Source organism: Saccostrea cucullata, unplaced genomic scaffold (genome assembly GCF_032062105.1).
Source record: "Saccostrea cucullata isolate Sc308-1 unplaced genomic scaffold, CSIRO_AGI_Scuc_v1 ctg387, whole genome shotgun sequence".
NCBI lineage: Eukaryota > Metazoa > Mollusca > Bivalvia > Ostreida > Ostreidae > Saccostrea > Saccostrea cuccullata.
The window spans coordinates 119,324-143,033 of NW_026927209.1; the positions used below are offsets into that span (position 1 = coordinate 119,324).

Sequence of the window (23,710 nt, forward strand, 5' to 3'; positions counted from 1 at the left end):
GTCAAGTATAGTTTACGGTTGTGAAACATAGATTATCGTGTTAACTATGGTTTACAGATGTAAAATATAGATTAACGTTGTTAACTATAGTTTACAGTCCGTAAACTATAGTTTACAACCGATAAACCTAGTTTATCGACTGTAAAACTATGTTTTGCTCATTTTCGTGGATTTGGCGTGCCATATATATTTTACATCTGTACTTAACTATACTTAACACCAAAAATAATCATTTGCGATCGCAAAACATAGATTATCTGATAAATACAGTTTCACGATTTGTAAACTATGGTTTACATTTCTGAACTATAGTTAACGATCGTAAATTATAGTTTACAGACGTGAATCTATGTTTATCAACAAAATCTATTGGTAACATTTTATTACAAACAGATAAACTTAGATTAGCATTCGTAAACTATAGTTAACAACCGTTGAATATAGTTTTACAAATGAAAACTATACTTAACGAATCGTTAACTATAGTTTACGGTTTGTTAACTATAGTTTAGGTTGATAAACCTAGTTTATCAATTGTGAAACTAGGTTTAGCTCATTTTTGTGAATTTGGCGTGCCATTAAATGTGATGACTTTAACTTTTCAATCGTCAACTTCCCTTACTTATCATCAATAAACCTTCATCACATCCATACGGTTTTTATATCCCCCAGTTCATTCGATACGCGAGAGCATATGCTCTACATATGAACACTTTCTCGAGGTAAATTGTTGACAAGCACGTTTATGAAACAAGAATATTAGCAGTTTCGTTTAAAGTCATCATTTCGAAAGTTCTATGACTGATTTTAATTTTGCTTGTCAGCAAATTCAATTAATTATCAAGTCAAATGTTGACTGACGTTTTTCATACTAACTGTTAGGATATTGAATACACACTGAACTGTCGACGGATTTTTCTGTTTCCCGATCATGACTAGGAGCACACGGCAGGTGTGACAGGTTGGCAGGGAATGCTCACTCCTCCATGGCACCTGATCCCACCTCTGGTGTTTTGGAAGTCTGTGTTTGCTCTGCTCCTATTTTGTATTGTTTTATGGACATGTGAGCTTGAATATTGTTCGTTATCTCCATTATATTCCATCAAAAAGTAAAGGCCAGGAGTATTGTAAAAGTGCGCTGCTGACTTCTTTATCGTTTTATCCTTTTTATAAATTTAAGTTGATAAAAAATTATCAGGTTTCATTAATTATTTAGCAATATTATTATATGCAGAACAAAACCTCCTGTATATACATATTTCTAGTCTTAGCTGCTGCTTTTATTTCAGTACAACTGTGCTATCTTTGAGTAGTTTATATATATTGAAATATTTGTCATCAGGTAAATCCAAAAAATGGTCCATGTTTGCTCTGCTCCATTTTTTTCTTGTTAGAAGCAAGTTGAACGCGACAGCAAGTTTTTTTCCCTTCTCTTGAAGAATTTTTTAATAAATTCTGCTTCATGGGATTAGAAAAACAGGCTCCAAGACCATAAATTCAGAACAGACTTGTGTCAAAATTTCAAATCGATATAATTTTTGAAATAATTTTGATAATAAAACAGTATTTTTACCACATGTTGAAATATTATACATACCTGCATATTTTTGATAATGTATGAATAACAAATTATTCAAAATCGAAATTTTGACTTAAGTCTGCACTAAGTTTATGGTCTCCAAGCCAGGTCACCTAACACAAGAGCACAATTAGTGTCCATCAGCATTCCATCACAATATCCCAAGGACCTTTGTGCCATTCTGTGATTCCTGGTATCGATGCTCAACTCCTTTGAACTGAATGGCGAGGATAATTGAGTTCTCTTAAAACACTGATTTTTTTTTTTAAATTTGATATACCGGTATTTCAAAACTCCTGGTAAAGTATGCTGATTTTTGATGAAGATCATCTGACAATATCATGTTTTTAAACTTAGAAACTCCCAGAAAACTTAGTACAGAAAGTTAGTACATGCATATTGGTTCATGTTTCTAGAAATGTGTTCAATTCTTCCAATACTGTTACTAGTATTTTCTTTTTTCATCTTGAAAACATTCATTTCTCTTCGCCAAGGAAATAATAAAAATAAAAAAACAACCATTAAAATTAGAGCATATCATACTATACAATTATTGCTGTTTTTGAGGTCAATACGATGATTTAGCCACCTGAGGAGTACAATATTTACCGAGCCCGAAGGGAATATTGTATTTCGAAGGTGGCTAAATCATCGTTTTGACCTCCAAAAACAGCAATAACTGTTTTATTATATGATTAAATGATAGCAAACTCCTACAAGGCTTGCTTAAAATGAAAGTTTTAACGAGAAATTTCACCAAAACGCATTGTTACAGGAAATATGGAACAGAAATAGTTCCTTGTATTGACCTGCAATAATTACTTGTATTAACCTGGAAGGTCACATGATTCATGACACTGACCTGCAATAATTCCTTGTATTGACCTCGAACGTCACGTGCAGGTCAATTTAAGGTAGTATTTTTCTAACACTGTTGGATCTCAGCCAATCAGAGATGGGGAAATTATTCCATCATATAATAATCAAATTTAGAATGCTATAGAAATTATATTTAGCAGCTTGAGCAGGCTTTATTCATTTATCAGGAAGTTTTCCTTAGGCCACCCTTATTTTGGCACTCTTCCCAAATATAATATTTCATATATTGAAATTAAATGCCAATATATATATAATTTCTTAGTAGTCTACTTTTACTATCAATAACTGAAATCCAATTACAATGAATGACAAGAAGCTATGATGAAAACCATTTTTCTTTGGATTTTGGGTAGCCTTTGAATTTAAATAATGTTTGACTGAAACAAAAGATAACAATGTTACTGGTGCATTTATAGACTCTTTTATTTCTCTAAAAAAGAGTTATCTATCATTAGAAAATATATCTGTTATCTAGTACATCAAATTGAAAGAGGATGCAAATATAAGGGATACAAGGCGGATTTCTTTCAAATTAATATCAGAGGTATAAGACTATTACATTATGGGATCCTTGCTGATAAAATCACAAAGGTCAAAAATGTGCCAACTACATTATAAAAAAAAATAGACTGAGAGCTAAAAAAAAAATCCCTGAAATATCAGTGCATGATACATGTATCAATTTTTTTTCTTCAATTTTCAGCTTTGTGCAGGAAATTATTGTTGTTAAACATTTAACAACATTTACCCCCACATCCTATTAGACTTTCTTTGATCTTTTGTTTCTCTTTTGAGTACTACTGCATTGAATTCTACTTGTTATACAGAAAGAACCCCCACAAAGAAACTATTACCAGTCAGTGTATACAAAGGGCGACACTGGTAGTCATATTTTTTATACAATAACTGCTATCTAATAGAAATATAATTATTATAATCAATCAATTTTTAATGAATAATAAAAATATCATAAGAAAACACATTTTTCTATCTAAGACACTGAAACGATTGACACTAAATAGAATAAGTGCAACTTTTGATGAAAAAAAATAATAGAGGATAAAAAGTATAATCATTATGAATGATGTACTGGTTGAATTCCCCTTTTACCTTAACAAATAGATAAAGTTCCTAAAGTAAATTTTCATTTCAGAACAAGTACAAAGATTTCTGGAAAGCTGCGAGGAAAGTAGGTCAATTAAATCAGTTACAGCTAAAATAAAATTATACAAATTCAGCCGACTTCCATGGAATGTTCCAGAAAATCCATCATGGAAAACTATTTAAAAATTTATTATTTCTATGAAGAAGTTTAAAGGTTCATCATATACTTGTAAGAAACAGTCGCTAAGCACCCAGAAAGTAACCTTTACGTTGCTTGATGAAAAAGTATTATTCTAATGATTAAAGGTATACCTGAACTTTCAATATACATGAAAGAAAAATATCACAGCATATCAAATAAATATGAAATTTCAAGTCTAGTTGTAATGACCTTGACATACAAACAGAAATGTCATTTGAATTTTAATTATTTAAACTGGAATTTCAAATAATGAAGATTGTTTACTTATGATTATACATTACATTACAAATTTATCTGTCTAATGAAAACAAGGTCTATAATTATGTGATCAATTATATCTAAAAGAATCCATTATTAGCACTTACATTATTAAATTTCTACATTTCTGCTAGTTCACTGAATTATAAAATCCATAAACTTCAAAGTATACACTGAACTTAGAAAACTCTTCACTTAAAATTGCAAATTGTAGTGATCTAAATAAGTGACTCATTAACATGTGCAACAATCAACTTTGTAAATAAAAAAAAATTTACTCAAAATCAATACAATTATAAATGGACGGTTTCTACATATATTTTTAACACAACCAAATAAGATAAACATATATTGTACACTTAACTAGAATTCATGTAAATAAATAAATAAAGGTAAAAGGACGGAATGTCTCGGATATCATGATAAAAATACAATATATTTCTATACATACTGCATATTATATAAATATATTTTTATAAATGTGTTCAGTTCAAATTAACAATAAATTATTGATGATATATAGTATGCATGTGTTTACTTAAAATAGCTTATTTATAACACATTTTTCTAACAGTAAATAAAAAACATCAACATTTTAACATTTTCTGAATACTGTAGACATACTTTTTTTCATGGGGTCATAATTCCATGGAATCTCTATTTCTGTTCAATCCACTGATAGAAAATTATACGGATATCTTAAGACTCTCCTTATATTAGCATGAAGTTCCATGGGACATATTTCCGCAGAAAATTTGAGACCCCCTACATAGCGTAAATTAATACCATGCGGGAAAAAAGTACTTCTACAGTAATCAAAATATAAGGTGGATTTGAATTATTTGTTGGGGTTGAGTGCAGAGTATGTATATACAGTCTTTAATATTTTTGCCTACAACCTAAGAATTTCAAAGGTTCCCTTTTCCCATATGTGTGGTGTACATGTATTAAAAAAAAAATCATTTGAGGAGGTATTCAATACCTATTAAGATATTTTCAATAACACAAGATCAAAACAAAAAAAATGACATCGTGTAAAAATAATACTTCTCTCTTGCACAGTTTCTACCATTCTATCTATCATTCATCAATAAATAAGTTCTCTAATTCTCTGACTGGCAATAAATAACTGAGAACATTGGTTATATCACAGATTACAGTATACAGGAAGCTGTAATGACTTCTGGCTACTCTAGCTTATGCTTCGGAAATATTAGAAAATGACTGCTAATAGGAGAGGCACGTCAGTCACAAGCGGCCGGTGAGGGGGCAGTCACGAGCGACCGGTAGGGGGGCGGGATCTACGGGAGTGGGGAGACGGACTTTTCCCGTATGTACTACTGCGGCCACTGCTCCGCCCCGAGGGAATGGGAGGCTTAGCACTTGTCGGGGTCATTCTGGCTGTTCTGCTGTCCTGGAAAATATCCAAAGTATCCAAAAATAAATATCATTCAATACTCAGCAGCTTCATCAAACCATGGCCTAAACCACTTAATTGTATACCAAGGTCAATTTTGTTCAAAAAAAAGTTGGGAATCAGTGCTCTTTATCACTAGACTGAACACATCTTAAAGATCTCAAATTCCAAGCTATTGTTAAGTTCCTCTCAAATTCCTCTCATAAGAGTCTATAAATCTTTTAATAAGCCAAATAATTTAAAAACTATGAATAATTACAAAGTCAAAAGAAATTTGTTTAATATGATTTTTTTAGACAAGTGGGAGGAATTGAGAAAATAGCTGATAAATCAATTTAACAACATTCCTTTGGGTTTTTTTTTCACCTTGCTGCATCAGATTTTTTGTTGTTGCTTTTTTATGCCCTTGACCTTTGCTAATTACATTGTATACTTATCAAGCAGAAAGCAAATATTTGAAATGTATATTTTTTCTATGATATACTTGAGGAAAGATTTTTTCAATAGACATATACAGGTATGTTAAATTCTAAAATAAAGATAAGATATAGTCTAAATATATTATTAAAGCATTAATGACTTAGTATACAGCTATGATATTGAACTTGAGTAATATAAAGCACTGATACAGACAAGTGTTAATTGTAATCACATCACGTGACCCCTCCCACATAACATGCAACAACACTAACATGCTCTTGATTACAAAGGTCAAGGTCACTTACTCGACTGCCTTCTCAGCAATGTTTTCATCCTTATAAACAAAGTGTAACACATCAATGTAGGTCACTGTGTACAGTTATATCATATTAAAAATACTAAAAAGACTTTTTTCTATGTCCATTAAGGCAGCTTGAATGTTACTTATTTCCAGTAAATGTGATAAGCTGTTATTCTGTTTAAAGCAAACATGAGCAAACAACACCTTATTGAGTGCTACAGTCTACTCTAGTAGAGCTCTAAGAACACACAGAGATTTGTTTAACTACAAGGGTCAACACTAGTAACAGTTATTTTGATGATAATTTTACAACAATTCAGTACAAGTAATTTATAACTCCAAAGGTAAGTTCAACAAAGACGTATTGTCACACAGTGATAATAGTGTACCTACCTGAGGAACGGACTGTGAGAGGGCCCTTCCCTGGGCATGACCAGGACTTCGGAACCCCTGGGGTGGGGGTATAAGGGGCCCCGCTGTATCATCCTCCTCATTGATGACATCCTGTAATATGGTGTCTCCATTCTCTTCATTATGACATCCTGTAGCGTGTCCATTATAAAGGTGTCTCCATTCTCTTCATACCTAAAATAAAAAAGTTGAATACTTCTCTTCAATTTAACTGTCCATGTTACTGTTTTGAGTATAGGCAGCTAAATGTGTCACTTCTTTGTAAAATCCTATTTCTTATTTTCTCCCAATTTTGGATTGTTGCTTTACAATCTATGACATCTGTACTTTCTATTTACTAATAGAAATTTTCACATAATTAATTTCATTAAAGTCAATGGATGATTTTATCACACCAATCAGCCAAATTCATGCTGTCAATGGAATTTTTCTCTTCAAATAAGGATAACTACACCAAAAATTATATGAAATTTTGTCTGAAAAATCGTGTATACATAAAATAAACGTTAAATAGAATATATCTTTGAATAAAAAATATGAGCCCCACCTTCCACTTAACTGATACAGCATTTAATATGACTGTATAAGAAAGTTGTGTCATTGGTGTTACTATTTTTGTTTTTGCTACAAAGGAGTTATCATTCCTGATAAGAAAATATAAACAGTCCCAAGTCATATTACATCACTTCTCATCAAAAACAACAGAAACTGCTCCTTGATATTCATGATCAGAACATATTAATGGACTTCAGAAGTAAAAAAGTACACTAATACAAACTTTTTTTGTCAGTGGTGTTTCCATCGTTATTTCAAAACGATTTTAGATATTCATTAAACTCTTTTACGAAAGATATTCTTTAGGGAAACTAAAAGCAATGTTGACAAAACTTTTACTTTATCCAGGGTAAATTAGAAATATTAGATCATTTTATGACTAATACGTCATTGGTGTTATGGTCATTGGCATTACTTTCTAAAGTTTAACACCAATGACAGGAATGGTTACACCATTGACAAAACAAGTACTTTTGGATCTTATATTGAAAAATTATTTATTTGTATTCTACTTTGCAAACCTAATTTATGGTATAAAAGTTAAGGAAGTTTTAAATATCTGGTAATGCCAATGACAACTTCAGATCATATAAATGTAACACCAATGACAAAACATTTTTTATGCTCAAAAAATATATTTTCCCTTCTGAAAAATTCACTGGCCATGCATGAATGTCAGAGTTTATCACCTAAGTAAAGTAAAATTAGTCAAGTTTAACTTAGTTTGTATAAATCTCTCTACGAATAGTTAACTTCTATGGTAACACCAATGACTGGTGAAGTAACACCGGTGACAAGAGATTTTGATTAATACATTTTATCTACTAGTTCTCTAATAAAGAATGTGGGATTTAAAACATCATATCCTTCACAATTGAGACCCTTTTACCTTACAAACATTACTTTTTTTCAAACCAATGATTAACAACACTGCATATCTCTTGTCACCGGTGTTACTTCACCAGTCATTGGTGTTACCATAAAAGTTAACTATTCTGTCACTGGTGTTACCAGATTTCTTTTTGTTATAAGATCATTTTTATGAAATCCCAGAAACTTTTTTATTTTTGTATGTTAGCCATGCAGTGTATTCTGTCTTTCACATGAATTTTCATGTTATAGTATGTTTAAATGCTAATTCGTAAGTGCTAAGTCATTAGTATCACTAATTTCGATCATTGGTGTTACAGTTGAGTCAGTGGAGTAACCAACCTAAAACTTGTTATTTTTTACTTTTAATAAGTTTAAATGTAAGAAATAACTTTATATTACCTAATTTCACTTCTTGAAAAAAGTCATAAATTGTGTTATTTTGAACTGTACACACATGGCACCACATTTACAGCATAGTTTAGCGTGTGTCTTTTAATTTTTGTCTCATGTCAATGTCCAAATATGAATGAAAACTTGATTTTCATCACTGGACAATGATACTTTTGGACTTATCAGTAAACTTGAATAATCCTAGTACATGTTTATCAAGGCTTGCATTCATAAGTTTTTTAATTGATTCTACACAACAAAATTTTATAAGGTAACACCAATGACAGAAAAACACAATTTGATAACCGAGAAATTTCTGAAAAAAATAATGTTTGCTAAATGTTGTCCCAAAATAGTGTGCAGCTTTATCAATTTAGATACAAAAAAGAAACAGAAATATTTAATTGTATCTCCAATTTTCATATGAACCATTTAGCTGCTTTTTTTTTTATATTGACCCATATATTACTGATTCCTAACCTTGACTCATGCCTCTGATGTTGCTGTTTTGAGTGTACTTACCTTGACTTGTGCCTCTGAGGTTGCTGTTTTGAGTGTACTTACCTTGACTCGTGCCTCTAATGTTGCTGTTTTGAGTGTACTTACCTTGACTCGTGCCTCTAATGTTGCTGTTTTGAGTGTACTTACCTTGACTCATGCCTCAGAGGTTGCTGTTTTGAGTGTACTTACCTTGACTCGTGCCTCTGAGGTTGCTGTTTTGAGTATCTTGGTGCTGGGATTCCTGACTGTGCTCGCTGTGAGCGTATACTGGCTGAGGGGGGAGGATGCAGGGGGGCAGCATATCCCCGCGGTGGCTCTATGTCCATAGGTGGAGATTTAATGTCACTTTCTCTCTCTCTTTCTTTTTCCTTTTCTTTTTCTCTTTCCCTTTCTCGTCTCTTCTTTTTCTTTTTCTGTTCCTTTTTTTCAAACAAGTTAAAGGTTGGAGGCACAGGAGCATTCTCCAGTGGGGTAAGCATTGGAGGAGGGATTTTACGGCCTTCCACCACACCTTAAATATTATTGTAAAAATAAGTTGTAAAATAACAAGACATAGCAAATACAAGCAACTTTTCTTCTTTAAGTGTGACAATTCAATTTTTGACAAATTCCGACTTGTTCTTGCTTGCCATGCTTTCACTAGCATAGACATATATATATGTAATAAAATACCCTACTCAACATAACTGAATACTAAGTAAAATTTTACAGCAAGATTTGTAATTCTTCACACAATCATTTACCTATCTAACTTATATCTAGATGACATACCTGGAGGTTTGCTTCCTGAGTCTGGTCTATTCTGCTCACTAGGAGGCGAGGGCTTCTTTGTAAAGTTCTGCTCAGGACTCTCGGGACTAAACCTCCCCCTCTCCTGGTCTTTGTTACCAGAGTTAGGCCTCACCGGTGAGGGAGTTCTTCTGGGGGGAGGGGGTCTGGGGGGCTGCTGTCTGTAAATCTGGGCCTGGCGAGGGGCAGGTCTGGGGCGAGCTGGAGGGAAAGTCTCCTGAAGATTTACAGACTGATCAAAGTGTGGAGCAATCACTGCCTGGTTAAATTTGGGGGGAGGCTTGGGTTGCATTACTCTCTGCATTGGGAAGCCATCTTGATTTTCCTCTCTTGGTTTGTTGAAAGGTGGTCCCTGAAAAATTATTTCAATATTGAACTACATTCACTCTAAGCTCATATTCAGAAATTCAAAATCCTGATTCAAATTAATTTTTCCCTTACTGGTATTCAGGTGTTAGAAATTTTCTTAACTAGCTTTGAAATTCTTTTTACCTTGGCCAAATCACTGAATTAATATAAAAATTGATATCTTAAATGGAAAATAATTACTGAAATACTTTTACTTTTGATTGTAATGTATTGTATCAAACAGGAGGAGTTACCTCCCCTTATATAAAGATAAATTTTAAATGCCTGTGTAGTGTATACCTGTGGCTGGGAGTAGTGTTGTTTAGGTGGGCTGGGTTGGTGGGGGTATCTGGGGGGTGGGCGGGGCTGTAATGATCCCTGGCTGTTATAGCTCCTCTGACTAGCGTGACCCCCGGTCTGTCGGGAGGCCATAGACATGCTGTCGTGGTCGTGGTCCTCGTCCTCGATGTCTGACACGTCCATCCCCCCGACACTGACGCCATCAACGTCCTCCTCATCTGGAAATACAACACAGAACTACGTCATTACCTCAGTCCATACTACACAGAACTATGTCATTACCTCGGTCTTTACATCATATGTAAAATTCAACTTACAAAACTGTATAAACTGCACATCAAGATTTTAAAACGAAATTCAATCAATGCTAAATAAATTCACAAAAGACAACCTGACCTTGTACAGCTTCGTCATCTGACATCATGGGGATATCTTCCCGCTGGACATAATTGACCGAGTGGCCGTCTCCATTCATCAAACCCCTTCTCTGGTGATTAAGCTGAACCTGTATTTAGTAATGCCAAAAAATTAACATGTCTGTCATAAATCCCTAAAGAAAGGAAACAAATCACAACTTACTGGATATTGATATTAAAGAAGAATGAATTGCTTGAGGTTTCCTTTAAGCCCAAATATACAAAATAAAAATAACAAAGATGTGTACCCCAAGTACCCTGAAACAGTCACTGTTGAACAAGATGAAGTCCTCTCAACTACCATAAATCTCTTGATTTTCTACTGAAGCAATAATCCCCTTACCTCAATTCTCTCTTTTCGTCGGTTGTGGAACTCTCCCCCAGCGCTCGTTGACTGGCGGTTGTCCTCTGGGTAGTTAGAGGACTGTTTGGGTTCTGACAGGCCGAGACTCTGGGAGCGCCTGAGGGGGGTCCTGGGGGTGGACATGGTCCGGGGCCTCTTGGGGGGATGAGGAGGAGTAATTGGGGTCCTATAATCTGTGCTCTGACGGGAATTCTGTAGAAAAACATTACATGATCTATAATAGCAAGCAATTTTTAAGTATTGTAACAATACAAACACTAGAGGCCCATGGATCACAATGCTCACGTCAGAAATTATGATCCTTTTGCTCTTCATCAGCAGATTTTTTTCCCCAATGTATCACTATATAGAACTTATATCACATATTGTGACCCCACCCTATCCCAGAAAGTCATGATTTTAACAGATTGTATTATCATTACCCGGGGATGCTTCTACATAAATATATCAAGTTTTTTTTTCTTCGAAAGATTTTCTCCAAATATATTTCCTTGTATTTTTTTGTTCACCCATAATGGCCCCTCCTCCTTCCGAGTATTTTGATTTGAACAAATTTAAATCTACACAACACAAGAAGCTTTCTTGTTTATGTTTCAATTTTATGGCCCATTGGTACCTTAGAAGGTTTTTAAATGACCCCACCCATTTTTTTCACTATTTTTTAATTATTTCTCCCTGGAAGACAGTGAACAAATTTGAATCCCTTTTACCCATAGATACTTTGCCAATTTCGGACAAAATCAGCCTAGTGGTTCTGGAGAAGAGGATAAAAATAGGAAAACTTTACAACGACGACAGACACTGGACAAAATTTCAATTAGGAAAGCTGATTTGATTGAACCTTTGGCACAGATGAGCTAATATGACTAGAACTATACTGACCATCATATATTCGTAATCCAGATCTCCACTTCCCAACCCATTAAAACTGGTCATGGACAGCCCCATACGGTTTGGTATGGGTGTGCTAGGGTTGCTCTGGAGGCGTTGACGCTGATGTGACATGATGATCAGCTGACAGTAATGGAGCTGCTTGTTCCTGGCATAGTCCCAAGCTGTGGCATTAAACTTGTCCAGCAAGTTCAGATCGGCTGTAGAAACAGTCAAGTGTATGTCATATTATCATTCTTTTTTTTTTTTTACACCTTTAAGGGTTTTCTTTAAATTCAATTCCTTTTTCATACTTTCCACAATAATAATTACATTAGTTATGCTTTAAAATATTTTTCTGGCTGAAAAAAAAAAAAAATCTAATTTTGTGTCAAACTTTGCAATCTACCTCCATAGTCTAACAAGTGGTTAATGACATCCCCATGTCCATTTATAGAAGCCAGGTGTAAGGCTGACCGATCGTTGTTGTCACGGTCCACTACTCTTTGTCGTCCCGCTATCTCTAAAATTATCTTACAGGCCAGTAAGGAACCTAAGTAAATGTAGAGAAAGAGTTTACAGCAAGAAACAATCTATCTCTAAAATTATCTTACAGGCCAGTAAGGAACCTAAATAAATGTAGAAATAGAGTTTACAGCAAAGAATAGAAACAAAAAATAATAAATAAAACAAATTACAAAGAAAAATAATTCATTTAGCGATGCCGTTAGATTCAGTGATGCAATATTTCATAGTCAATATTTATTTGTCAAATAAAATTTAATACAAACACATATATGTAAATACACTAACATGTAAATTTGGCAGATTAATTGCTGAAACAATTTGAAGTAGAGTGTGATAAGATACCTGTCTCTGCAGCCAGCAACAGAACTGTTTTACCATTCTCATCTTTTATTTTCGCTGTTTCAGAGGTCAATAGAGTCTGCAATCAAAATAAGTTCAGCAATGAATAATTAGAAAGCCTACTGAAAAGCTGAAAACTAGTTTGAAATACAAGCATGTGATTTACCACTGTCAAGAATTTTAAAAAAAAACTTCATCTGAGAAAACAATATCAGATTGCATGAAATCATGGATCCTGCATTCATACTAGACCCAAGAAAAGGCTTTGTTTAGACGAATGACATACAAATGTTTTGAAGTTTTTGGTTTACCTGTAGGCACTCCAGGGGTTCGGTTCTCCTGACCGACCAATGCATCCAGGTCCTCCCGTTCAGATCTCGCTCGATACCGTCAGCCTCATCCACCGTGAAGTTGTCAGAGCTACTCAACAGTTCAAAATGTTTGATGTGATCTAGCCGACACGCCCACATACACGGTGTTATTCCATCTTTGTCCCTGATGTTCACGTCAGCATTGTGCTGTATTAAGTACTGTTATAAAACAGAAAAATTGTGCTTATTTTGTACTCAACACCTCAATGATAAATAATGAAAGCAGCTGACTTTCCTGACATCTGATCCATTACCTCCTTATTAAATTGTTTACTATCACACACTTAACTCTATTTTCCATCAGTCATGATAAGTGATAATTAGCCTTCTCATACATCTAGAGATGAATGTTAGTATGTATTTAACAATGTTTTAGTATACATGTATATTGAAATCTGTTTTGCCTGATCTACTTCCTACCTTTAAACACTCTGTGGATTTGGTTGTGACTGCCCAGTGTATGGGTGCTCTCCCATGACTATCTTGTATTGTAAAATCTCCACCGTACTGTAATAATAAACTGAGGGCCACATGGTTAGCATCATGACAGGCCTGGTGAAGTGCAGTGGAGCCATCTGTAAAAAAAAGTTATACACATGTACCATCATCATGTCTAAATAATATAAATAATCTACTTATAAACAGGGATACAAGAATAAATAATATTAAATATATTATTCATACTGTACATAAATGAAATTGGTTCCTTTCAATAAAATATCTTCTGTCATTTCTGGTCAAGAATGATCTTTATATCTTACTAGATTTTCCAGTAATTGATCTAGAAAAACATTATGGGTTTCATTCCATAAAAGTTATAAATAAAACTTTCATTTGGTTCACTTCCGTACTTTTTTGGCGGAGAGCCAAAAAGATACTATTTGTACATTTATAAGGGCAATATCCTGCAAATGGCCAATTAGCCATGTTCTTTGTAGATAATGATTATCTAAAAACTTCAATTATCATTCATTCAGTATATTATATACCATGGCCTGTAATATTGACATCTGCCTGATTTTCCAAGAGATAGTTCAGCATTTCATTCTGATGAAAATGTACAGCATAAGACAAAGCTGTCCTTCCTATTCCATCCTGTTCATCGATGCAATGAGGATCTGAGAAATATACATTATAAACTTCACAAAAGAATTCATATACTTTGTCCATATCCTATTAAAGCATTAAATTTATCATAAAAAGAACTCCGTCTAACTCAGTCTCTTACATGCTATAGCAATGCTTAACTTAATAAGTGATTTATATACCTCCTTGAACAAGCTCCATTAGTAGGTCTGAATCTTTCTGTTTCACTGCTTGCATTATTGGAGGCAGTGCAGTTATGTTCATGCTTTCATCTGTCATTATTCCTTGTAAATTTTTCAGGTTGTCCAAGTTCACCCATTTCCACTGAAATTTGTCAGGGGCATCAACAAAAGGGGTCATTGGACTAAAGCCCCTAGCTGAGAGTGATAATGTCTTTTCTGCATTCTTTTCATGAGACCTGGTTTGTAGCATGCGGTAGTACTTCTGCATGTGTAGAAGGGCCAGGTTCAGGGTGTCCCGTAACTCAGATCCCTCTGCATCTTCGTTGAGTTTCAACAGGAACTCGTTGATGAATGCAGCAGCTTTTTGGAAATCTTAAAATTAAGAGATTTTTTAGAACGTTCTCTACCATTGTTATTCCAAAATGGAATATTCTTTAACACTTTATTTTTAACAATTTTGATATGACGTACACTAACCTCGAAATAAATTCGAGTGAATAATTTAAAAATCGCATCAATAATGAATTTTACAATTTTAAACATTGTAATTTTAACAGCGCATTGTATTAAAAAATATATCGAGGGTTGCAATTTCGTATCGTCAACTGTTTACATTTGTTTACAAGACGGGACGTGAGCTGCGATACTGAGTGCTTACCTTTCCGTTTGATACCCATGCTGTTAAGGTATTGAAAATTTACCAAAACCTTCGAAATGTATGTATATAATGAACCTAGGAGGACTGCGATAAATCGCATGAACCCATGAAGGGTTTATTGACCTCCATCACATTTATGGTCCCATGCTAGGTGCCCTCGGCAGCCATTTGTTATTTTCCCATGATGCTTTAGTTGCGGAAGACCGTTCACTCTGTTATCATAATGTAGAAATTTTGCGCTGTTACTTGGATTAAACTTAATGTGTATGCATACTAACATAATAAACATACAATTAAGCGTTTATTAATTTTATCATAAATTGTTCAAACACATTGAAGTGGAAGTAAACATTAATGCACTATATTTTGTGATGTCCCTATGTTGCTATGTAATCTTCCGCCTTCGAAACGGCGGGAGACATGTAAGACGTGCAAAAAGTATTCGGACACTTTCGCTTTTCCTGATCATATCACATACTGCACCTTCTCTTATCTATTTTTGTACATTGGATACTTGGTAATTTGTTTAAAAGCTTTTTAGATGGTCATTTAAACCAAACTTTTATTTTTTATTACCATATATTTTTCCTTTTCGTCCTATCGAAATTTTTGACAGATTTTCTTCATGTTCTTCTATTTTTATCTTTTAACTATCTGCACACACTACTAAGAATACTTAAACCAGTGGGCATGGTGGGCGAGTGGTATTGTCTGAGAGATTGTTTAGTACGTCGATGATTAAAAAATCGCATTTATACCCCCTCCCCTTTTTTTTGCTTATTCCATTTCATGAAAAAAAGAAAGTTCAAGAAATACATTTCATGATCTTCCAAAGATGAATAACAACATAGATATATCATATAATCAATCTGGCTGGTAATATAACAGATAATTAAATCTTTTCATTTTCATTGGAAAAAAATATATCTGGCGCGAATAGAACATGATCGACTTATCTCGTAAACATCCTTCGTTACGTCCGCCATTTTCTTTCTTGTTTTGATTAGTGGGGGGAACCGGAATAAATCCACCATCATCTGGTTTATTTGAGCTCATTTTAGACGATTAAGATATTGAGATTGCAGTTCAGGCATTCTTGTTATGGCTGACACAGATAAACTTAATATAGACAGTATTATAGCTAGGTTATTGGAAGGTAAGTTTTGTTGTTAGATATGTCAAACAATCCACTGAAAGTCTTTCGGCTGAAAAGTTTATAACGAACGCTTTTTGCAATTCAGGTGGGAAGTTGAAGAACATATTAAAATTCATATGTCATGTATAAGTCTTACAACTCGCGTTATCTTCATTCATTGTGAAATTGCGCATTTTTGCTTTACGATGACAGCTCTGTTTTGAGAGGTAACAGGTTCGTTCGCCCGATCTACCTGTTCGCGGGAGTCCGTTCGCGCAGGGTCCGTTCGCCCAAAATCTTGTTCGCCCTATAAAAGTTTCGCCCAATACTTATATATTATAATTATATCTACTTATATATATTAAATTATTTGAAATAAAGATTAAATATATTTTTTTATTTCCATTACGAACTTGGGTTATTTTTTCTCAAACCAGGAACAATGTTTATTTAGTCTTAATTAATTTTTGATTTGATTCTAATGAATTTTTAATGATTTAGTGTTTGCACTATAGTTAATTAGATGACTAATATCAATGTTAATTGGGGGGATACACCCGTGTTGTTTTTACGAATTGGGCTATGTTTTGACAACAATTAAGGGACTGAGACGTTAATAGATCCCTTATAGAACTGAGCAGCGGATCTATATAAAATCTGGGCGAACGGACCCTGTGCGAACGAGAAATCGGGCGAGCGGACTCTGGGCGAACGAAAAATCGGGCGAACGGGATATCGGGCGAACAATTTTTAGGGCGAACGAACATGGAACCGTTTTGAGATCAAAGATAATAGAACTTGGGGTCAAGGGTATAGTTTCTGACTGTACAAAAATGGGATATGTAGTCATTTATGAAAGGAACTTATACATATGGATTTTATAATATTGGTTACTCATATATTGATTAAATAATCCTACCCTTTGAGGATGACAAATGCAAGTAAACGGTCATTAGCAGACACAGGATTGTTATCAATAAAGATACATGCATAATCTAAATGTACACAATTTTTTACCAATCTGAAAGAAATTGTTGTGCACGTTATCTTAAAATCAAAAGCCTTGGTGAACATTCAGTGTCTAGTATATTTTTGTTTCTACCAGTTACGGTTGAAAAGATTTGTATATTAATGTTAAGGAATGAATTTAATAGCTACACAAGTTATACTGTAAGTTTATATCCTTGGTTTGGACAGCTTACACATTATAAACTGTAGGGATGTGTGATTTTATCGGTATACCAGTATATCGCGATTTTTGTTGCGTGATACGTATCGTGATACGGAGACCTAAATACCGGTCTTTAGGTACATTTGATAAAGTCCAGAAAATATTCATTTATTTGTTCAATCTTTCAAAGTATAATTACAGAAAGTATAAAAAATGTTGTAAAAAGTGAAAAGAACGGCATCTTACAGTCCAAACATAACTGATTTTATATACATAAAAATTTCAAGAAAGTAAAATTTTGTTTTTCTAGCATATTTTTTAGAAAAATAATGACTTTTCATATAAAATCATTGTAAAAACTGCTTTTAAAAATATCATGATATTATCTTGATATTGTGGGAAAAAATTGTGATATATCGCGATACGAAATTTTTGGCAATACCCATCCCTAATAAACTGCTTCCAAAAATTGCGTAAACTGCCCCAACCTAGGTTATAGACGTATAACTTGTGTAGCTATCGAACTCATTTCTTGTAATTTAATATTTTATTTCATGTAACTTGAAATAAAGTCAAATTATCTTTCAAATACGTCTTTTTATATTCAGCAAATTTGAAATGTAATGTCAAGCGAATTGGTACGTTTTTGACGTAATTCATTGTGGCATAGGCAACACAGGTTTTTTTTAATCCAATCAACACATGATCAAATGATGCTTTATAACCAAAATTAAATTATATATATATTAGACCTATAGGTGATTGGTGGATACAGTTACACACCCTTTTGAATGTGATTTTATTCACTAATATGAAGCTATTTTATCTGTTTAGTAAGGGGATCAAGGCCAGGAAAGAATGTTCAGCTGACAGAGTCAGAAATCCGTGGTCTCTGCCTGAAGTCACGGGAAATATTTCTAAGCCAGCCTATATTGCTGGAGTTGGAAGCACCACTGAAGATTTGTGGTGAGTGCTTTTCATCAAGAAGTTAATGCGTTATTGTGAGAATTAAAATTTTGATGCTGACTGATTTTAAGGTTCCTTTTCTGTTTTAATAGGAAGTTATGCACCAAGTGTTTTTACTATGCAAGAGATTGGGTTAAAGAATCCAATTCTAAAGTGTATTTTAAAAACATAAATATGTAGAATAAAGTACAACAGGCAGGGCCCTTAAGCCTGTCCGATTGAAAACTATTTTATTATTGCGAAAAAGCATTTGTATAGTACAATTCTGTTTGTTCTTAACAGGAGATATCCATGGTCAGTATTATGACCTGCTACGTCTGTTTGAGTATGGAGGATTCCCCCCAGAAAGTAACTACCTGTTCCTAGGGGACTATGTGGACAGAGGAAAACAATCCTTGGAGACAATATGCCTACTCTTGGCCTACAAAATCAAATACCCAGAAAACTTCTTCCTTCTCAGGGGCAATCATGAATGTGCAAGCATCAACAGAATCTATGGGTTTTATGATGAATGTAAGTTTTCCATGTGAATTTATTTGAAGTTTTAATGAGTATATTGTGGAATGATTTCAATTCATGGGGCCAGTTTCAAAGGCAACAAAATTTTAACTGGTTCACAACATTTAAGTTACTGACCTTACTGTGCTTTTTCAGTTTTGTTGTATTTAAATTGTACACTTTTTCCATATTCACTGGACTATAACATGTATAAGATCACTGAATGACTAAGTAAGTGAAATGTCCTTTGTAAATCACCATCCGTTATTTCTGATTTTAGGTAAAAGACGATACAACATCAAGTTGTGGAAGACATTCACAGATTGCTTCAATTGTTTACCCATCGCAGCCATCATTGACGAAAAAATATTCTGTTGTCATGGAGGTTAGTAATAAGAGGTTGTAAACTTTGGAAAAGTAGGTTTAACTTAAATTCAACTAATTTTCCATTTCTGATGCATATTCAAACATTTTAATAAGGTCAGGAGTATATGTATGCAGGTATTTTAAAGATTAAACTTTTAAGGCCATATAAAATTGAAATCCTGGTTCTCAGGCCCACGTGCATCCGTTTTGAGGTAGCCGCATTGCCGATTTTATTGTATTTTTGATAAAATAAAAAGTTAGTATTGCGGACACCACTCGGGGAAAAAAAAATTCCGACCTCATTTGTTCAGTGATTGGGAAGGGCTTGCGCCACGCGCCATATTTGCATTGAAGTGAAAAATGGCGCATTAAATCAACCAATCATGGCGCCGAGGTGCGCATTCAATTTTTAGCGATGTTATTTGAAAATATTTAGTGTACGACTTTCTTTCTTGTTTTACTTTCGTTTTAAATGCAGTCAATTTAAAACAACAAATTTCATTGGTTGAACCTGTTTAAAAGTACTTCCGGTTAAACGAGGCACTTACATGAGGTACAATACTTCATTCCTTTGTATGGTAGGGCTCTTCCCTTTCAGAAACTGTCGTAATTTTAACACAAAATACGGGTCACTTATATTCTAAGAAAGTTCCTTTAAATTTACTGCATTTCATGTGATAAAAATCGGATTCGGTTAATTAAAAACGTGTTTTCTTTTGTATTTCATATTTGTTTGTCACTTTGTTATTTCTTAAAATGGCCCTTCAGATTATATTGATTGCCCATTCATTTTTGAAATGGCCCATCAAAAATGTTGACAGTTGCGCCATAGTCCCATTGACCATTTCGGCCTTCCCAATCACTGTTTGTTTCGTAGTTTAGTATTCAAATATCACTTCCGGTAGCCATTTGCAATGAGATTTTGGCTACTTCGTTTGAAAATACATTCGAGGACATTACCTACGATGTTTACACGCTGTTAAGCAATGGATAAAGCAGAAATTTTGACCAGAAATGGAAAGTATATCTGTGATTAAAAAAATTATCTTTATGTTAAAGAAAATTGGAAAATTAAAATTAAAAAAAATAACCACCCTCATCTACTTTATAACCAATAAAATGATAAATAAAATGCCGCCCTCCCGCATCTGTATTGGAGAAAATTGGCCTGAGAACCAGGGAATTAAATTTAGATAGCCTAACAATTCTTTCAATAATTCTCTTCAGAAAGCAAATCTTTCGAGTGTATGTTGCAGTTTTTTTTCTGACCTTAGGATAGCCAATTTAATGGAAATTAATTGTACATTCACGAACAGGTTTAAGTCCAGACCTACAGTCGATGGAACAGATCAGACGAATCATGCGACCTACGGACGTTCCTGATCAAGGTCTCCTGTGTGATTTGCTCTGGTCTGATCCAGATAAAGAGACCATGGGATGGGGAGAGAACGATAGAGGAGTGTCTTTCACATTCGGGGCGGAAGTTGTTGCCAAATTTTTACACAAACATGATCTTGACCTTATTTGTAGAGCTCATCAGGTAAGTTCATTATGTTTTTGTTTTCAGTTTTATTTCATATTGCCTGATGTATATACTATAGATGTGTTTTTAGAACTAGATTTACAATGTTCCTATAAAAACTTTGATGAGGATTATAATTCTGTTATGTTGTTTGTATTAATATAAGAATTGTGAAATATGAAAAATATTTCCTTGGGGATGTTTCATGTTATTAACGTCTTTTCCTTTAATAGGTGGTAGAGGATGGATATGAATTCTTTGCAAAACGACAGCTTGTCACACTTTTCTCTGCACCAAACTACTGTGGTGAATTTGACAATGCAGGTGCTATGATGAGTGTTGATGAGACACTCATGTGCTCTTTCCAGGTAATTGATCCATGTTTAACTCAGTTCATAACAGTGATGAGGCATTGTACATTTGAAAATGAAAAATATCAATATGGAATATATCAAAATAGTATTAAGTTCCTTTTTCTATATCATAATATTTGCTATTATAAAATAAGCTTCAATGTTGTTGAAATCTTTGTAGATACTTAAACCTGCAGACAAAAAGAAATTTCCATATGGCGGACTAAACGCAGGCCGACCAGTCACCCCTCCCAGGGGTCAGGCCAAAGGCAAAGGAAAAATATAAGAGACCTTCAGCATCAAGTTTTTAGTGTAGCTCTGACAACACACAGAAATGTATACACCATATCACAGATTCATAGAATTTCACCGTACTCATCTGACAGCAACATAACTTGGCTTATTTACATGGAACGGTTCAGTGAAACCGACACAGAGTTGTCATTCTTGGTGAATACATTGTGATTTAAGCTCGGTCCTGGCAGTCCGGACATAGGGGATTAATCATTTGTTTATACATTATACACGTGTTGTACAATTGAGGGTTAAAATTTCGCATAACTGTAGCTTTGTGTAGTGTAAAGTTTTGTAATATGTAGAGCTAGGAGCAAACCCTCAATAGAATCTGACATTATTAATAGTCCGTCAGAAATGTGGACCTGGTATGAGAAAGCAGATGGTTGAATTCAGTATATTTTATTATAGTGAAGGCTTGGGCTCTCCTGCTTTCTCACAGGTCCTCACTTTCTGCTGTGTCTTTATGAACTGAGATCTTGTGAAGTTGATGTTGTACTCAGTACATGTAGATAAATCTGTACACGTTTGTAACTTTTATCCTAAATATAAATCAATATTTTATTTTCTTTGTAAATAATTTTCTTCTCAGTATTTATTGTATTAACTGCATGGTAATTTTACTGCATTCCTGGAGTAACCTGTGTATTAACAAGTGCACAATGAAATTAAAGGTTAGCCAAATTACATGAAATGTAAGATTCATCTCGTGTTAATTATCATGTCCTACAGTATATTAAGCAACATGTATGGATGTACTTTGCCGTTGAAAGAAAATTTTTATTAGTATGATGGAAGAACAAATAAACAATGTTTTCTACTTTTGTTATTTTACTTTTTATTTCCATGTAATAATTGAAATGGTTGGCTCATGGAAACAGAGTTACATTTATTTTCAGTGATTGATGTGGATTTTTCACAGGTTATATGTCCAAATGCCAAGCTTTGAACTAATGTTTCTTAATTGTAAGAATGTGTATGCCCTTGTGGTTTGTAAAATATAAGGCTCAAAAAAACTTCAAAAGGGTTGTAGATGTACTTTCATGACTTAATGTTTAGGAGTATGTTTTGTGAAAGTGTGCTTGCTCTTGCCTAAGTAATTACTCGTTAAACTTGTCTACTTTGAAATTCTTTCATATTAAAACATTGATAAGAAGAGTGAAAAATTCACTGAAACTTTGGTGCAAAGACATCATAAGACATGTAGTGAGCAATATCATAGATTTGTGTATCAGTAATGTTAAAAATCTCTTTACATCACACAAGCCATTTCAAGAATCCGCTAGGAGAAAATAATGCCCCAGCTACGGTACGTTTTCCTTTTGAATATCTGGGTTTCCTGCTGGTCTTATTGAGATAATATATTGACTTTAAAGTACAGTGTAACTATAAATATGAGAAATCTTGGATTAAAATCACAGACATTCACTTTAAAATTGAATTATCTTCCTTGGATAATTGTGAAAAATGCTGCACTATTTTAATATATTTTCACCTTTGAAAAGCTGTTGTTTATACATATTTTGAATAAAAATGATATTTTGTCACAGATTGAAAATAATAAATGTGACAAAACTTCCCGCAGGCCTGTTTTAAGAGAAAAAGAAAGAGGAAATTCTTTTATTATGGTGTCCAAAGTTTTGACCAACTTGCATCAAAATCCTTAAAGATGCTGAAAGATGTTTAAAATTATAAAATCTTATTATGAACTGCAACATGGTAGTGTAAGTCATGAAGCTCTCGCACATGGATCTTCATGCCAAATCATAAAGCTGGTGCACAAGGACTTTAACTCATACAACAGCTCACCATTTCCAACTCCGTAGCTAAATATAAAGTCAGTGACCAAAAGTTCTTGAAGATCTTAATCGTCTTATGTCTCATACATTTGATTATTTCACAAAGAATTCAAGATGTGTAAGATATTTATTTACTAACTGGATATCTGGGAGACAAATTTGTCCCGGATCAAGCAGGACTTGGACTCTTCTTCCAGCAGTTAAATTATAGAAACTCTCAATCAATTTCAATCAATACAGATAAATTTTCTACAACTGGTCAGTGTTGGACTTCCACAAGATGAAGACATCATTAATCCATGTCATAGACTTCAGTCAGACTAAGGTACAGTACATTGTATTCAGCATATACAGTGTAGTCAAATGAGACTTACCTACAGCATGACATTGTAAACTAATGGACTAAGCTTAAAACACTCCACTGGAGAAATGTCTGCCCACACATCTAATAAGTTACTGACAAGG

The 23,710-nt window shown here is 33.9% G+C and overlaps 2 protein-coding genes across 2 annotated transcripts; one reads left to right on the top strand and one right to left on the bottom strand.

Moving 5' to 3' along the window:
• Window positions 1–2,856: 2,856 nt before the first annotated feature.
• Window positions 2,857–15,356, bottom strand: LOC134273719 (uncharacterized). Its single transcript, XM_062755920.1, has 16 exons — window positions 15,142–15,356; window positions 14,484–14,855; window positions 14,205–14,333; window positions 13,636–13,790; window positions 13,156–13,374; window positions 12,848–12,923; window positions 12,387–12,530; window positions 11,990–12,198; window positions 11,087–11,299; window positions 10,724–10,832; window positions 10,328–10,545; window positions 9,662–10,031; window positions 9,077–9,401; window positions 8,912–8,976; window positions 6,554–6,702; window positions 2,857–5,436 (listed from the first exon to the last, which is right to left on the bottom strand). Exons 1-16 carry the CDS (start codon window positions 15,239–15,241, stop codon window positions 5,296–5,298), a joined length of 2,994 nt encoding a protein of 997 aa, XP_062611904.1. The 5' UTR covers window positions 15,242–15,356; the 3' UTR covers window positions 2,857–5,295.
• A 749-nt stretch (window positions 15,357–16,105) lies between these two features.
• Window positions 16,106–22,266, top strand: LOC134273724 (serine/threonine-protein phosphatase alpha-2 isoform). Its single transcript, XM_062755927.1, has 7 exons — window positions 16,106–16,297; window positions 18,282–18,413; window positions 18,696–18,926; window positions 19,192–19,296; window positions 20,594–20,817; window positions 21,033–21,167; window positions 21,334–22,266. Exons 1-7 carry the CDS (start codon window positions 16,243–16,245, stop codon window positions 21,436–21,438), a joined length of 987 nt encoding a protein of 328 aa, XP_062611911.1. The 5' UTR covers window positions 16,106–16,242; the 3' UTR covers window positions 21,439–22,266.
• The last annotated feature ends 1,444 nt before the right edge of the window (window positions 22,267–23,710 follow it).